Below are 18,810 nucleotides of genomic sequence, written 5' to 3' on the forward strand. Positions count from 1 at the left end.
CAAATTTGATCAGAAAGTGAGTGATAACATCAGACTTGTTTCTTGTAAGTAAATGGGGCTCTGCAAGGCAAATGTGCTTTGGCACTCCCCGGTCTACTCCTGTGAAAGACCAAAAAACTTTTCCATGGTGGATAATTAAATGAAAGCCTGTGGACCACGACACTACAATGAGGCCACTATAAAGGCATAAATGATTTTCTTTGACGCTTGCATGTCATTCAGCATCGCAGAGAGCCAACAGGAAGAGACTGTAGGGAAGAGACTCAATTGTTTTATTGGAGCCATTATGTTTCTACTTAATAATGATCATAGATCAAGGAAATGATTATTTGATGAAATGTGCAGCTGTACGACTGCACAGACTCTGAGCACTCCACACAGCTCCCTACAATCGAGCTCTTATCTTGTTCCTCTTGCCTCACTCTGAGCAGGCCCAGAGCTCGTGGGATGGCAGCCTGTCAGGGGATGCCTGCAAGGCCCCGACCTATTGACCAGCTCGTCTTTATCTCCAAGGGCAGAGTCCAAATGTGCCACAACTTCCCTCTTTCCCAAAATGGAGAGAATGATGAAAAACGAGTGTAATATTTTTGTAACTTCAAAGTTATCAGAAGAGGCTTCCATTAAGATTAAAGCAGGAGCTGAACACAGGCTGGATTATTAAATACAGCTCTGAACACGGAGGCAATGACAGGATGATAACAGCGGGGCACCAAAGCTAATGGTCATTACTCAACCCTTATCTAAGCCCAAGCTGTTAGAAGAGCAAGGAGTTTCCATCATTGACTGCACAGGGCATGGACCTTGTTCTTGCACAACTGCTTATGTGTATGCCTCAGAGATAGATATGGATGGTGGGACTGGTTCCTGGGTGTCACAGCAGGCAGGGGAAAAGGAAGGCCTTTGCCTTCAAGCGATTGGCACAGGGAACGGAAACCTAAAACTGGAGCTATGGTAGCACTTGATGTTTGAGTCAGAGGCTTCCAAGCAAGGCTCGTGAGTTGGAAAAACACATCAAGAATTGCTGACAACAGTGACTCTGTTCAGCACTGACCACCCGGGAAAACAAAACAGGACATCCTTGTTCCTACAGCCAGGAAAAGCCATTCTGAGCAGCACTTGGAAATGTCTCTGAAAGTTCCAGCTCAGAACCAGTTAAAAAACATTTCCTGATGTATTATTAAAAAAGCTTAAATTCTGACATCTCTCAGAGAATGCAGGATTCATAAATGTACATTCAAGGTCAAAGTCACCTCGGTATTCTAGATTAATGAAATTTAATAAAAGTGAACAACTGTCAGGCCACTGTGTGTGCCTCCTGATGACATTACAAGGAACAGACTGCTTGGAATGCTTTACAGACTTCAGCTGAGAGCCCCTCTGGGTAAGCTATCTGGAAAACATTGATAGAAGCCTGACATGGACTTTCTATGGTAGCTACAACTCCACAGAACACTGACAACCCTGAGGAGAAAATGCATTAGGTGGTCTATTTTCTCTTGTGGGGAAGACAGTAGCATGCATTCATGGATGAGACTAACAGGACCTTAAACTGCTTTTGCATCAGTTTTGAAGGAGGAAGAAGATTCAGGCAGTACAGAACAAGCAAAGGCAGAAGGAATCTCCCCAGCACAGTCTGCTCCAGCAACCACCAGGTTCAGGAAGTCCTTCCAACAGCCCGTGACCATGTTCAGTCAGTATGTTACAGAATGTGCACTAAAGCTCTTATGACTTCTTGTGATCTAGCTTATTCCTCTGCTCAGCAGCATTTCTGCTTACGCTGGCTGTTCTCAGAGCAGAGCATGGGGCAAAGCCCCAGCCCCACAGGAACTAAGGGCTGCCATCAGATACTCAGGGTCAGAATTCCACCCTTGCATGCAGATTTCAACACGTGGGTTACTCTCAGTCCATCAGACACATTAAGTACAGTCATGAGCTAGCCCTGCTCTCTTCCTTGGACAGTATGGAATTAGTCAGCCCTCAGGGCAAGCAGAGAAGCTCAGATGTTGCTCTCTGCTTTTAAAAAGGGCAAAGCACACATACAAGTGGCTGGAAAGACACTGGGAAGGTTCACATCAAATTGCTGCAGAAGGTATCGATTTCAATTTGGAGAAACTCGCAAAGTCTGTCACTGATTCACAAACTTCTAAGAAGCAAAATCCCTCACTGAACTGTGGCATCACAGTGGAGAGCGGTACACGTCCATCCAAAAGAGCTTCTCAGCAACAAGAAAGAGAAAAGAGCACGCTTGTGCAAGGAGTATTACTGTGGCTTGGTCCCCCATGTCCCCTCCATAAGCACTCCTGCCAGCACAGGCAGCAGCCACTTCTGGAGATTTGCTGAGGACAGCAAATGCCACACTTGTGTTTTCCAAGGACTATTATTTACATTTATCCCTTGGAGTACAAATAATTTCCTGGAGGAAAACTGACATGGCCTGATCAACACCTGCACTCACACCGAAGCTGTGCCCACCATTACTGCCCACACACTTCCCCCATTTCTTTTCAAATGGATAGTTCAAGGTGTTTCTGAAGTCATACTATGAACAGCCCTACAAATAGCTTTGTAAGTCTAACAATCTTAACCTGAGCAGACTCAACTGCTTCTTCCCAGCACTACATACACTAATGGCTTAAGGAAAGCAGTTAATGTGAGTCATCCACCTCAAACACTCTCCCCCCTAAAAAAACACAAGAAAATAAAGCATGAGGTAATAAAAAGTGATATAATGAAAATGATAATTTTAATTATAACGATAAGGGAATTCCTGAAGGTGCTGAAGAATTCAGGGCCACAGCTGTGTGCTGCTTTAGAGTGCTCCCTGCCCATCCCAGCACCCACAGGCTGAAGGAAGGCTCCATCCAGGGCTGCTCACTGCACACGGGAATGTGTTCACTGCGTGTTCCAGATGGTCAAAAGATGATGGCCGAAATCTATTTAGATAACCAGAGCCATTGACCTCAGTACCTTTATGAATCTGACTCTAAATGAGCATTTAATGTCAGCCCGATGTGTGAAGAAGGCAGTAATTCAAGATCCCTATGTTCTGAAATGCAGCTCTTTATTTTGTCTAACGCTATGAACTGCAATGTAATCTGATTAGACTCCAGCAACATTCAATGAGGGAAAGGGATAATACACTTACAGCAAATGGGTTGGAACACCAAGTGCAATTCCACCAGCACTGCGCTCAGCTCTCAACCTGCAGCTTCCATGGGGACTGTGGGAAGCCTGCAAATACTTCTACAGAACAGCAGTGCAGCATTTGCCAGCCCAACAAATACCTCCAGCTCCACAGTCCTTCTCTTGGGTCTCTCCCCACCTGTACTGCTGATCAAAGTCCAGCAAGGATTTCAGCTGCACCCAAGCAGCTGCTGCCTCCAAAACACAAAATCAAGCACAATCAGAACAAACAGGTGCAAAAAGCAGAAGAATTATTTTTAAATCCGAGTCAGCAGATCTAACTGAAACCCCAAAGCAAGCAAATCTGCAAAATAAGGAGGTGCTATTTTTACATGCTGCCACTTCTTCCAGCAGAGCAAGCCTTGGTGAATGGAGGGGAAGATTGTGGAGGGTAACAGGGAGGCAAAAATCATTTCAAGCTGCCTTAAGATATTATCAGCTCTGGAAGTTTAGAGTGTTCTCTAAATATCACTGAATGTTTCAGTGATACGAAGCTGACAAAGGACCCACTGCACACCCAAACCAACTGAGGAGCCTGTGCCCCAGCTCCTGAGCTGCTCTCCTACCCACAAGGGTCAGTTTTGAACAGTATCCAGTGTTAGCTGGCAGGTAAAGGGCTGGTGTTCTGAAGGCACTAAACCTCCTCCTGGTGCTTTCTCATGGAGTCTTCCCTGTGCGCTCCAAAGGACACTTTACAACTGTCTCAAATACAAAAATACTCCTGACTCGACTTTTTTGGCAGCATCACTCCTATCTTCAGCTTTATCCATCTCAGCCTTATTCATTATGAGAGATTCAGGTGGATATTAAGAAAAAAAATTCTTCTCAGAAAGAGAGGTAATGCATTGGCACAGGCTGCACAGGGAGGTGGAGTCACCATCCCTGGAGGTGTACAAGAGCAGTGGAGATGTGGCACTGAAGGATGAGGTTTGGTGGGCATGGTGGTATGCTAACGGCTGGATAATGTGACCTTAGTGGTGTTTTCCAGTCTTAACGATTCTATTTTCACAAAAGCAAGGGAGAGCAGCACTGCATGGCTCTGCAGGCAAACTGCTGCTTAGCTCCCAAATCCCTCTAAACAATCCAAGCTGTCATGCTGAACCTTGAGAGTGCCTGTTCAAACCATGAAAAGTACAGCAGGAGAAAAGCTTCCAGAGTTCTTTGATGCACAAAAAGAAACAAGCACATCTTGTAGTAGAGATCAAATGAAGCTGCAAAGTTGCACAGCATTACAAGCAAGGCACTCCGCCGTGCAGCAAGACACTTGGCAGTGCTGATTGACATGCAGATCTCGAGCTTGTGCTGATCTCTGTCTGTAAGGACAGAGCAACTGCATTTCTTCTCCCAAAGAGGCCCCACTGGGCTGCAGCAAAGATGTCCCTGACCCCAGGACAGCAGATGCATGTCACTCTGCTGTGCTCTCCTGCTGCAATGCACACAAGGTCTGGAAGATGCGTGCACGAAGGGCAAGGTTGAAAAAATCACCCTCCTTAAACATTCACACAAAACAGTACATGTAACAGTACATAAAACAGCACTATCACAGCCCAATTTGGAAAAAAAAAAAAGACATTGGTGGAATTGTTAAATTAACACAAAACCACTTGAAGCTCACCTGCAAACACAGCCAGCCCAGGTGGTGACTTGTCCTAATGCACCTATGTACAGTTACGGTTCTTTGCATTTCTTTGAGTATCTCATAAAATGAATTCACGGTGCTTTAATGTGAGACCAGTTTTACCCTGAGAGTACAGAAGCGTGCATCTGGTCATTTGCCACCTCTGGTAATACAGGAAATCCATCTCAGCCCCCTGCTTCTCACATGCTCTGCTGCTCCCTTGTTCCTCTGAGCAGACCTCATCAACCCTCACCTGTATCACACAGCCAGCTGCGATCTATTGTTATTAATGAATCTATTAAAGACAAAAGGAAGTGTCGAGGCTGGATGAAGGATCTCTGACCTAGGCTTTAAGCACCACATGCACAGGACTAGAATATAAATTACAAGTTTAGAGAAAAATGCTCAGGAAGGGTCACCTCTTATGCAGAATTTATTAAGCGCTGCCTCCAGAGACCAGCCCGATTTAGCACCACGTAACCTATATTCCTACAATTCGCAACAATAGTGTTACGCAGGTTTATCTTCCCTCCGTCCTGCTCTGCCGTGATAAGCAGAAGGTACCAGGTCACCCAGCTCTTCTGGCAACGGTCAACAAGAGGCACAGTTTGCTCACAACAATAAACATGCGCACAAATCTGCACGCAGCTACTGGGAGTTTGAGAAATTCCATGTTTTTAACGCTTTGCTGGACAAGTCAGGGAAGAAAATCCTTTTAATGCCCAACAGAAAGCCAATTTGCCATGTGCTCTTTCAAGAGTAGCTTGAAAGGAAATGCCGTACCTATCCTTGGAGATGGTCCTCCTGGTCATGGCAGAGCCAAACTTTTGTACATTCAAAGCTACAGTTGAAAACTGCACACACACTTTTCACATCATGCACAGACCATGCACAGCTTGATACAAGCACAAACACCCACCAACCAACTCAACCACGCTAAACAGCCAAAGCTTGAAATGGGAACGAACTTCAGTATCACAGCAGGTCAAATGTGAGTGTGAGCCTTAATTACATGATATGTGCAAGACTTTCAATCTTCCTCTTTTTTAATGCGCTCATTTTTAATGTGGTCAGCTTCCAAAGCTATGCTCCGGCAAGCACAACGTGTTATCCTCCTTAACATACATCCCATGCAACAGCAGCTTCTGATTTATTTCCTCACATCCCACACTCTCATCAGAGTCCATTCCTATTTCAAGCATCAATACCCAATGCTTCCAGCATCTGCAGGTTGCCAAGACACTTGATGTGTGGAAAAATGGCTCAGAACTGCTTGCCATCAGAAGAAAACAGACATTGAGTTGAGTAGTATGGCTAGTCGTGCAATTCCCATCTACCTATGGATAAGGCAGTGCTGGCTGCTAATTAAAGCGGACAGGTTCTGATGGTGTAAAAGCTCCCATCACAATATAAGTCTACACAAACGTAAATACAAAAAGGAGGATTAAAAAAGCTCCACATCAAAACCCTGCAATGACATCAACAACTGCAGGCTTTTACACCGCTGTAAGAACTGCAAGCAGCCGACAAAGCCAACAGCGTGCAGCCAGCAGAAGGCACACGGTGGGCAGCACACAGCCCGCAGAGCTGCTGCTACAGGCACTGGAGCAGCCGTCCCCAGGCTCCCAGGCTGGAGCACCCGCCTGTGACGTCGCTCACAATGACTGCAATGCAGCACTCGCGCCATCATCGCCCAATTTGTCTTCTGAGGCAGCAGCGCTGTCACTCATTGCCAGTGAACTCAAGGGCATGCCTTCAGCAAAACTAACTGCCACGTCTCGTGTGTCCAGCTGCAATCTGTTATAGATACAGCTGCTGGCATGAGGCATTAGCCTAGGTTTCGTAACGGTTTGTTTAAAGTAGGTAAAAGAAATGATTCAATTAAAAAGATAGCCCCCAAAGAACTGGTTTTTGGTACAGAAGTAAGGACAGTGTAATTGGGTCTTGATGTAAGCAGTGTTTCTATAGTTAAGAAAAAATGCCCAGTGGTGCCTGTTCACCTGCTAACTGGATTTGATAAAATGTAGTGGAGTTAGAGGAAAACCTAGGCATGAAGTAATGAAGAAATGTACTGCGCTACAGAGACATGGAAGCTACCTGCTATGAAAACAAAATTAAAACTAACAGTGTTTTAAAGCATGCAAGAAGGTGACTGAAACAGGTACAAATCAGCACCAGCAATTCCCCATCAAAGGGCTGCTCCTTACTGCAGGCAGCTCCTGCAAGTAATGCCAGGTGTCTTTCAAGGAGATCCTATCTTCCATCAGCCTGCCAGGACAGTCCTGCTATGGGCAGACAGGAACCTTCCATCTCGCTGCCGTGTGCAGTTCCCACACCAAAAATCAAAGTGCTGTTTAATTTGCTCATGTGAATGTATAGTGGCTCTATGTAGGCCATCATGTGTTACTGAGGTCAAAGATCAACCCAAAATCCAGGCAAGGTACCCTGGGTGAGGTGCCCTGCTTTCTGTAGCCAGTAGCACACATGGTTGGAATGCTCAGGACTCATAAAGTACATAATAAACATGCAATAAATGTGATAGCTCTACACACAGCACAAACCCAGGTACAAGAGTGGGGTTCAGGAGGTTGCTATCCACCCTATTCTTTCCATCTGTCCTAATAAGACTAAGGACCACTAGATATGACAGTATCAAAGCAAAACGTGGGTTATAAAGAGGAAAATTCCACAACATGGGCTGTCAGATCATGGTCCAACTTCTGTAGATCACAAAATGGCTGCTGCAGCCCAGACCTCTCCCCCAAATAAAGATTTGCTGTTTGAGCTGGTTAGATGTCAGCAGCTGTTAGGAAACATGCTGTTCCTGTGCAGTGCTCTCCTGAGCCATCATTGCTGACCCTTTCCAAATGCAAGGAAATGGTCCATCTCAAAACATGCCACCCGGTCATTGGTGTAGTACAGCAAACACTTCCAAAAGGAAGAAACTTGCAGGCCTATGCTGCACTCAGGCTTCAACTCAGTCTCTAAAACAGGCAAACTCATTTACAGCAGGATGTGTTTCCTGCTATAAAGCATCCTTGTGTGGAAAACATTACAAACTTCCTTCCAGATCTATATTTAAATTGGAGTGATAATTCATTGCTGATATCAAGTTATATGACCAGCGATTTCTTAAGTGAGCTCAGTATTTTGATGTTTTAGCACTAATTTTTGTTACTATATCTACAATTTTTCTTCTAGCACCATCAGAAGTCTCCTCCAGGAAAGCTGCACAGCTGGACAGCACCTGTCCTGTGATGAATCTGATGGAGTATAAGCAGTGGGAACCATCAAGAAGAGCTATTTAAATAGAGTCCTGCATTTTGCTAAGAGAAACGCATCCTCTCTGTCACCCTGAATGGCTCTTGTACAGCAGGGAGCACAGGAGGACACGCCAGGCAAAGAGCCAAGCCGTCTCTCCACAAAACCTTCAGTGCGCACTGGGACAGAAGGACAGCCTCGTCCAAGTGACACAGTTCCCCCGCTTACCCTCATGGACGAGTTACCTCTAGAAAAAGTCAGCATGCTTTAGTCAGCCAGCAGCACCAGGACAGCCCTAAGATGCACCCGGCCCAGTGAAATCAAGGCAAATTCAGTCCAGATTACTGAACTGCAAGTTCTACTGAAATAGAATCCAAGCTCCGGTTTTACTCCTGGAATTCCCCACGATGAACACAAATATTCAAGATTCAGATTTGATTTCCCACAGAAGACAGATGTCAAACTGGTGGTACTTCTGAGGAAGACCGTGCAAAGCCAAGGCAAGGCTTTTCAGCATGGCCTCTCTCATAAAGGACTTCATTGTGCTCCACAGGGTGTGAGAGAAGGAAAAGTGCTGAACCTCATCTTCAGACTCCTCGGGATCTTCAAAGAACATCCTTCCCAATTTCCCCCAGTACCTTCAGACATAACACTATTACAATTTCTATGACTCTGACCTTTAAATGTTTAACTAGCAATCTATTCTTTGCAGTCAAGATAAAGCAGCAGGTGATTAGCTCCACTATGAGTCACTATGCCCCTGTAGTGCAATAATTCAATTAGACACTTTAACAGCCTTCAATTTTGTTCAGGATCTGCTTACTAGAACCATAGTCCCCTAGCTGCAATTTTGTTTTGCCTCACAAGCTAAGCAGGGTCAGTTCAGGTCAGCACTGGATTGAAGGAGAGGTCTCGCAGCAAATCCCAGAAATAGGGCTGGTATCAGCGCTGTGAACAACAGCTCAGGGACAAGGCCTGAAATTAGTGTCTAGGTGCAGTGTGCAAGCATTTAGTGAGCTACAGCTGAGTCCCCAAACCCCTCCTGCTCACTGATGTCAGAACACACACACACCCATTGAAGCTGTGAATATCCCATCCCTGGAAGGAATGCCCATGTTCAAGGCATGCTTGGGTGGAGCTCTGGGCAAACTAATCCAGTGGAAGGTGTACCTGTCCTTAGAAGGGGCTTCAACTAGATGGTCTTTAAGGTTCTTTCTGCATTGGTAGCAATGCTAATGGGAGGACAGTTGGACTAGATGATCTTGTAAGTCCTTTCTACCCTTGTGATTCTATGATTCTATTTCTGCTCAAGCGATCCTCCAGCTAAATCAGCTTCAATGTGGTGGTCTGGGAACATCTATCCAGCTTTAGCCTCTGCCCAACCACCCCTCAGAGGATCTTGCAGTATCAGGACGCAGTTGGAACAGTAAAGTTTCTTGTGTAATAAGCAATGTACAACGTCACCTGAATCTCAGAAGTCGTTCAGTAAAGTACCTTCAAATGTAACCTAACTTTTGGACAGCCAAGCCTCCTCCCAAATCTCCAGAGTAATTCCTTCTCACCCCTCAACAGTGTGATAAGCAGTTCTGAAGAGAAACAACATATCTCCTTCCTCCCTATAGCTGAGTCAGCAATGACAACAGCAAACTCCCAGAGCATTTATGTAGCCTGATGACCTCTGGACCTCAGAAATTCTTTCGCTTTTCTTCTGTAGGAGTTCTCCAAGCTCAAGTGCAGGCACTGTGCATTCAAATTACACCTGAGCTCACAGGAACCACCCCCTGACTTCTGCTCACATCACATCGGGTTATGAAAATACAGAGATAAATCAGCAGGAAAAGTAAACACTCTTCTCTCCTTCAACCCAACAGACAGATACACTCACCAAAGCTCAAATCTCCTGTTCAAAACCCATGTTGCAAGGCACACAGATTAAGCTTCTTTAAGTTCTGGCTTAAAACTTATCTTTGGTCACTGTCTGTTGCTCATTTCATAAGGTTCAGGAACCTGTTACTGGCTACAAGCTAACAGACAAAGGTTCTAGCTCAGGAAATATCTGCTCATGGCTTTAGATGTAAAGATCTGGGGCTCAACCTCCACTGCCACGGAGCTGACCGTACAGTCTCCTTACAATTAACAAAATAACAAACGATTGGCTTTCACAAAAAACAGAGAGAAATATTGGTTCTGTGGCCGATAGTTGGATCAAAATCTTCTTGAATCAACTGTTCTGCACTGTGGCTGTGTTTATAAGGCCACGTTCAGCACGGTGTGTTTTTTTTTTTTAATCCAAGATTAGACTAAACAAGAGTCTTATCAACACGTTAGTCAGGGAGATTCCAAGAAAATGTTTGTATCACAAGCTCCAGCACGTAGGCAGATCAATTCATTACTATAAGCACTTTCATCCCAGTAAAAATTGCATTTTCATGAGGTGCTGCACTGCTGTTCACGTAAGTGCTAAAGCAGGACTACTGCTCACATTGCTTACATAGCTGGGACACAGGGAAGCCCTAGTTTGAATCTGGCAAAGCTATACAGCAAAAAGGTGCCAGTATTGAAACAAGCACAGAAATAAGGTTTATATCAAAGACTTCAGTATCTACACAGATAGGAGATGTTTTGTTTTACGGATGTAAAATATGTTTTGTTTTGTTTTTAAGAAAGTGAATCAAGACAACAAAAATTCATCTTACATAGCACAAAGATAAGCTGGTACAAAGAATAGCTGGTAAAGAGTAAAGCCATGGATCAGCCTCGTGACTAGAAAGCAAGGTGGATACAATCTTTGTGGCTTCCACTTAAGTCCAAAATCTTGTATTTCTCTGTAAGGCATACACAGGGCCTCTTATCTGCCATTACAATCTTGTACACACAATAGCAATGAAGGCCCAGCCCATGAGCATGGTGGTTTCCTTCTGTTTTCAATTCTTCCAAAACGACTCTCAGTGCTCAAATCTCTCAGCACTCCCACAAGAAAAGCCTGGTGAGTCACAACAAGTAATCTCAATGCCCAATTGCATGTGACCCATACAGAGATGGGAAGTGCTTTTCCCACCTACAAGCCTTCCTCCCAACACAAACCATGGGATTTTCATAACCTGAACTGGTTTTTGGTGTTTTCTACCCGAAGAAGGTACACCACAGCTGTCACAAGCAGTGCTTGAGGGAGGAATCAGAATAAAGCATGTGTTGAACTGCTACAACAGAAGAGGCTGGGGAACTTCTCTTTTTTTAAGCTGCACATCTCACCTGATGGGGCTCAGGACACTGAAGTTCATGGCAGAAAGCTCCTACCTCTGGTTTCAGGAGGTTAAAACCCATTATCAGCATAAAAAAAGACGCAGGTTGTGCTCTTGTAAGCTCAGTACATGGGAGACAGTTTTGTCCTTCAAGGAGCACGAGTGACTGATGCTTGGTCAATTACTTCTCTATTAACATGCACCCAGGGACTTGGTAATGAGAACATTTTTTTTTTTTTTCTTCCTGATTTGATGGAAAAGACATTGAAACATGTTTTAATCTACAACTCAGATTGATAAAACCAGCTGCCCAACAGACAGGACATTTCATGAAGGCTTAATTCTTGGAGTGCTCGAGAGCAGCTTTACTGCCTGCCGGATAAGGCATGTTTATAGCAGATCCTCCAAGCTGCTCAGCCTCCTGGATGAATTTAGAAATCAGACCAGAGGGTAGATTTGCAGAGCAGCAATTAGCACAGGAGACAACAGAGGAGCAATGGACAAGAATAATTTAGTCTGTGTCAACATAAGGTCAGGGGCCAGGGGGGTTGTTCACATTTCTGGGCAGCTCCTGGGGAGAAAGGCAGGAAGGATGAAACAAAGAAACTGTATTCTGAAAACCCAACTGCTCCCTACCCACCAGCTTGAGCAGCCTTAATCAGCTTTGCAAGACGTCTTTCTATCCATTTCACAGCCTTTTTGTTTTTAAATACAGGTAGGGAGCACCCTGGCCAGACAGTACAGCAGGTTGCCACCACGATTACCAGCCATGATCTATTGGCAGGCAGGGTGTTTCCCCACCCCTACCTTCTTGCTAATGAGTCAGCAGCACATCAAGTGACACACCACCAGCTTGATGGGGCTTGTCTCCATGTAACATCACCCCACAGCAGAGCAGATGGAAGAGCTGCCCTCCTACCAGCTGGGTGCAGAGCTTCCAAAAGCCCTTTCAGAAGATCCCAATGTTGGTAACTGCAGCCAGAGCAACACCATTTCCAACTCAAATAAATGGACTGCAGCTGCACTGAAATAATGTTGCTCCATCCTCCAAAATAGAGAACTAGTTATAGACTCACAGACATTGGGATTTTAAGCAGACTTGCTAAAAAATAAAGCTGATGCCAGGGGAAGGCCTGGAGCCATTAGGCAGTGCAGCTCCCTTCAACCAGAGCCAAGGCACCAACCTCAGATATTCCCCACCAGGTGCAAAGAGAACAGGGAGTTCATCCCATCAGTTTCTGTAGGGCTGGTTTATTTCTGCTTCTCTCCATCCTCAGAAACAAAGTCTCTTCATTTTTCAGGTTAGTAAGAACCACTTATTATCATTTTAGGCTACAGAAAGAAAGCCCTACCGGTGTCAACAAACCAACACGTACCGATCTTCAACATGTCCCTATTCCAGGAATTAAGATTTGTGAATGCAACCCAGTGTATACACAACAACTGCATACTCAAGAGCATGAAAACTAACAAAAAGGTTCATTGGCCTTGTATAAACATACAGTTGTTTTCCTTAGGCTTGACTACACAGAACAAAACACACGCAGATCCCCAGTAGGGGCTAAATAAGGTATGGACAGATATATAGGATATGGGCAGGTCTTCTTGTCATCAGTTCTCACTGACTTTCTGAAAATGGCAAATGTACATTAACTCAGGGAGTAAAAAGTGGTTCAAGAAGAGTCATGTAAGGTAACAAACCAAGCAAAACTCAACTCAGGAGAGAGTCTCTTAATGAATCTATTTAACAGAGGCACAACTCCTCAAAAAATGGAAATAAAAAAGAGCTAAGAATAAGTCCCAGTGGCTGGAGTAAGTGTGTGAACTACGTATGAGGTGGATTAAGAATATTTATTAGGTCTTACAACACAACATCATGAATCATAACAATACCCTATTTGCTGTCCACACATGCCTTTAAGCAGATAACAGTCCACTCAGTGCTATGACATATCAAGCAGAGTCCCACCTTCTGAGTTCTACTTTCAGATGTTCCCAGATCATGTTCATCCCCAAATTGCCTGCACTGGGTTGAAACAAGGGAGAAGTCCCAAGGTAAGCACATGAGAAAACAAACAACACATTAAGCTTAGACAGCCTCACTGTGCCTGTTCCACACATAACGACCATGCCTCTGACACAACCTGACTCCTCTGGACGGCAGGCTCAGTGTCTCTCCTGTCTCTCAGGAGGCTATAAAAGATACTGCAGTACATTTTCATAACTTACAGTATGGAACACATATGAGCTCTCTGCAGTCTTGCCCTTTAGAAACAGTACTATTGAGTGACCTTCTGGCCAACCCCACACCACTGCACCATGTCCTTTTGTACAACCTGCTTGTTAAGGCAAACTAAAAACAGACAGCAGTACAAACTTGTTGTGCTTCACGAGTATCTGTCTTGCTTCTGTACAGAACCAACACCACCACATCATTTGACCTGTAGGAGTGTCCACAGCTTCAGTTCACAAGCAGACACTTCCATTTAATGCAGACTTAGGCGCTTGACTCCCTGCTTAGAGCATCTCTCCAGAAGGAAGGATATAGTAACCAAATTTAGTTCCGCAGTCCTTCAGTAAGCTACAGATGGAGCAACATTCAGTCACTACCAGTGTGTTTCCATCTAAACTGAAAAGCACAACTATAGAGCACTGACACCATAATTCATCTCCTAAATCAGTAATTTCATGACAAGTCAATGGCTGGGCTTTAATGCGTGCAGAACAAAACAAAAGATACGAAAGCCATAATTGTCTTTCCCATCCAATTACATATATTTGCTGGACCTGTGGTACAATCATGAGAGCTCATCTTAGGCTCAATAGGAAAAAGAAAGCAGAAGGAAACACTAGTTCTGAGGTCTACATATTGTTTCCATAATGAAAAGGGCCCCTCCACAGCTGGTTCAGACATAATCTATGGCATGTGAGGAGTATCCTGGCTAATGCCCAGCTCCTCCAAGGGTCTTGGAGAGACCTTGTCAGCTGGAAACCTCCAGATGCTGAACAGCGAGACAGGGCAGAGTGAGGGGCTGGAGGAAAGCTGGTTAGCCCCAGCACTAACCAGAGAGGGATTATTGATTATCCTCTCCTAATCCAATGATTGAATGCCCAGGGCAAAAAAAAAAAAAAAAAGATGATTCCTATTATATATAGATAGATAGCTATTTAAAATCATTAACAGAGATTTATATCTCTAAGCTAGTCTTCCATTCTCCGGGGAAACCAGACAGCTGCATAATAAGAGACTGAAAGCTGCAATAAAATGAAGAAATGGGCTGCAATAAATCATTAAGCTAAAGCTCATACCGTTTATCTGTAATGCCGCGTCCCCACAATCTACACAAGCAGATGTGTAACTTTTTGTTTTCCTTTTATCAACAATTAAACTGTCATGTAGCTATTATGGAAGATTAAAACTTCTTTTTAAAAGCACTGAGCATCGGGGGCCGTAGTTTCTTTTCATGAAAGGGATACCTGCATGCCAGGCTGTGTCATGAAATCGGAACTGGAGATAAAATAGATGGAAACAAACCCTTGAAGAAACGGTTTGTCTGTTTGTTGCAGGAGAGGCCAGTCAGCCTGCAGCCAGGCAGACCCATGTCAAGAGCAGAAGTGGGTTCCACGGCCAGCCCTGCTGCAGCCACCAGCACAGAGGCTGGAGAAGTCAGACAGCCTTACGGGCTTTGCAGAGATCCAAGTGTGTTTTCTGAATCTTGTTTCCTTTTTTAGAAGAAGAACAGAGCAGGAAATTTCTCTGCTCCCTCAGGCTTGACATCCAAAAATTAGCATTTGTTTGTTTTGCAGAACAGAACGAGCTCCATCCAATTTAGACTCAATCTGTTAATCTACAAAGAAAGGTAAATAAATACTGAAATTATGACTAAGGGGGATTTTAGGATGCCTACACCTTACTGTGTTTTTTTTAGGTATTAATAATGGAAGCGTGTATTATTTTACTGTATTTCCTGCTGGCACAAGTACAAAATTCAAAGCTGCTGTGCTTCTTTTGTCTGCAGCTGATGATGTAAAGTGTAACTATATGTTTAGTTCAGCCTGAGAGAACTGCTCCTTACAAGCTGATTTGAAGCACCATTTCCAAAACCCTGACCGTATGAATTCGCGAGCAAATCTCTCTACTGTTGTATGCAAGCACTCAAATTACTGCCCTGCTCAAGTCCACCAAATTAACAAACTCGAGCCCACATGAATAAGGCTCCCAGAAGCTCAACCTCTGCTTATATGAGACAGAATGGGTGTGTTTGCCTTTAAAAATAAAAAAAGATAAATAACAGGGTCAGCAAACATGCTGCACAGTATTTAACAGGAAAAAGCTGGGATCGTATCAGGATTTGCAGCCTAAAACTGCTCCTGAAGGCAATAAACATGACATGATCATTCTGACAGCTGTGACAAATTAGGTTTCATTTGCCTGAGAGCCAGCCATGTTCATTTAACTGCAATTACTGGCACATCATGATCCCCACTCCAGAGAATGCACCCAGTCATCTGGCCAGACAGCGAAACAAAGCATCTTCTGCAGATCAACATGTTGAAATGGTTCTTCTGTAACAACGCAGAGTCTTCAAAAGCAACCATTTGTTAATGGAGGCCAACAGCCTCTTCAGGTGTCTACAATGGTCCCTCTGCCCTTTTTCAGTCAGTGGAGCAGCAAAATCTGATCGAGATGCTTCAAGCCATTGCACTCACACTCTTCTCCTATGCCTGGTTGCAGAAAGAAGTTGCTGTAGGAGAACGTGCTACTTTAAGATGTTTACTCCATCTGGCTTAATCCAAGAGATTGGAAAATAGCTGTTTTCATCTAACTTGAAATATTATTTTAATATTAAACATATTGTTCAACCTTTTTGAGTGCTGGTCTAACCCTGAGTTCAGAAACATACCTGGACGTTCATTATCTTATTTAGGGCAAAATCCTGCAAACATACCTGCAATTTCATAAGAATCCTTTCCTCAGAAAGCCCTTATGCTTCAGTCCCGCCGAAGAAGAAAGGCTCAGCCAGTTACACATACACTATTTGAACATATTTAGTTGGTGAGTTTAAATCTGAAGACTAAAAATTCCAGGACGTGACCACCATCTTGAAAATTCCTAAATAACCCAGCCTCCATGCGTCTATTCCGTTCAGCTGTGTCACAAAACACGCCATTTTTATTCATGACAAACCTTCTTTTGAAGCCATTCTTGAGCAGGACCTTACATGCCTATACATCCTGCAGGCAGGAATGCGGGAGTCCCGTACAGCCGCACTGCTCAGGCACCAGCTGTCTTTCAGCCTACGGCAGCAGCAACAGGTGTTCTCTGTTTTTCTTCTCAAGAGAAAGTCCCAGTCACTATCTTCAGTGGAATGCAACAAAACAGAGCAGCATTTAGGGCCTGACGGGAGCTGCATTCCTTTCTGAGCAAGTGGGAAAGACGCCTTCTGCTGCACCGCGATAAACTGAGGCTATTCTCAGGGAGTAAATGGGCTCCATGTACACGTGCTGGAACATCTCCATGAAACCATCGCTGCTAAGGCAGTTTTTTACTCCTTGCAAGGACAAGCTGGTATATCAGCAGGTGCAGAGAGGTACATTTGCTTCAACAACCCACCAACAGGATGCTGCTGAATCTTCTGTGGCAGCAGCTGTCTTCTATTCAACATTTCCATACAGGGAAAGTCTTCAAAGTTTCCTTCTATAACTGTTTTTGACTTTTTAAACTCCACAGTAAGCCAAAATAGCTTAAATATCTGAGATAAAGACGTGCGAGAGGAGAATGAAAACAGCATGATAAAGAAAAACAAACTGTAAAGATGAGGAAAACCATGCAAATGGATTTTTGATAAAGAACTACAGCATAACACACAACTAAAGGCCACATCCATGAGACATGCCACCAAAATCTTCTGAGGAATACTTAGCAATGAGGCATCACACAACTGAATGCCTATTTCAAAATGAAACCAAGTTTGTTTCTGATCTTCAAAGGCTTATAAACGTGTTAACCACTGCTCGCTGTGTGCAGTCCTGCATGTTCACAGTGAATTAAGAGAAATGAGGGCTTAAATAATGGGAGGTTTGCAGCTTAACTAATTCCTACATGGAGCCCTTTTCACCCTGCAGTATGCTGCTGATTTTCAGATAGCAGCTTTCTCATGATGGGGGGAAAGAGGGGGATGGACTGCAGCACCTAACACACTCCGAACAGGAATAACATACAAGCAATAAAACAGCAGCCCAAAATCTAGTCATGTCACCCACGTTTACAGTGTAGAAGTTATGTTCACCCTGATAAACACAGCTTCTGAAAAGGTTATTTCAGCAAACAGAAAAGGTTAACATCATCCTTTGCTACACACAGATCAGGCTACTGGCGAGCACAGCCCCTCAGCATCCAGTGAGCTGCCAGGGCAGCGTGGCAACCTGAGGATGGTCCCCAGGCTGCCCTGATCTGCCCCAAAGCCTTGCCACAGAATTGATTTTAAAGCAGCAAAACCAGAGCTAAAACCCAGCTTACCTTGCCATGTACTGTAGTCATTAAAAACAAAAGTGATGAGTCCTACCCTCTGCCTGCGTTCATATTAATTCCACCAACACAGCTGAACCACAGCTACGTACATATTCAGCCTGTTATACTGCTGAGAACTGGACCGAAGTAATCTTTACCCCTACTCCTTGATTTCTTAAGTTATTTTCTTTAACACAGCACATATGCCCAGGATGGCCTGGCAGTGTCTCACCAGACACAACTGGCAGCACTTGCAATGCCCAGAGCAGCCACCTCATATGTGGGCAGGCACAGCGCCTGAAATGTAAGAGGTCATTCCAGCAAACGTGAGATGAGGGAACCAGAGTGCCTCTGGCAGTTGCCTGGCAACACTCCTTTACCTTATATTCGTTAATATTTATATTATTTGATACACTTATCCACAGGTCCCAGCCAGGGCTCTCCCTGAAGTGAGGCTGGCATTTGCAGTCGTTGGGGGTTGTTTGCTTTCCCTAAATCTGCTGGAAACAAATGAGTTCTGCTGAAAAGGGCACAAAACTCGAGAGCTTTCCGAGAGCCATTGCTGGGATGGACACTCTGCCCTCTCCAGCCTCAGCTCTGCGTCACTGCGTGCATTTTTGCCACTTCATTTCTCTACAAGTACCTCTCACGGTCGCTGTCTTTTGTCAGCATCCAGCCAAACAGGCCGTGCATTTCATGAAGAGATGGGCTGCACAGACTGCTAGCTAAAAATATCAGGCAATGGGATGCTCCTGTGATATTAAAAGCATTTTTATGCTTAAAAAGATTCGAGTTTATTCCCTTGTCAATAAAAACAAGGCAACTTAAAATTCAGAAGGGCCTTGATTTGCTTTTCCAAATTAAAGGAAAAAAAAAGTGTTCAATTATTCATTTCTGGGGAGAAAAATACCACCCCCATTCCACTTCCCATTAAAAGAAAAGAAAACGTAATCAGTGTCCACACAAAAAACACCCTAAAGCCCTCCGGGCATGTT

At 44.3% G+C, this 18,810-nt stretch overlaps 1 protein-coding gene across 18 annotated transcripts in view; it reads right to left on the bottom strand.

Annotated features, from left to right (window-relative positions):
- Positions 1-18,810, bottom strand: part of MTSS1 (MTSS I-BAR domain containing 1) — a 112,432-nt gene that overhangs the window by 35,803 nt on the left and 57,819 nt on the right. For 9 of the 18 annotated variants that reach the window (XM_015856245.2, XM_015856248.2, XM_015856250.2 and 6 more), the window contains exon 1: positions 16,493-16,523. The exons of the other annotated variants lie outside the window; for them this stretch is intronic. In XM_015856245.2, the coding sequence (XP_015711731.1) occupies positions 16,493-16,508 (16 nt within the window). In that variant the 5' untranslated portion in view covers positions 16,509-16,523. Of the gene's footprint in view, positions 1-16,492; positions 16,524-18,810 lie in introns of those variants that run through there. 18 annotated transcript variants of the gene reach the window in all.

The sequence above is a fragment of the Coturnix japonica genome, chromosome 2, assembly GCF_001577835.2.
Source record: "Coturnix japonica isolate 7356 chromosome 2, Coturnix japonica 2.1, whole genome shotgun sequence".
NCBI classification, from domain to species: Eukaryota; Metazoa; Chordata; class Aves; order Galliformes; family Phasianidae; genus Coturnix; species Coturnix japonica.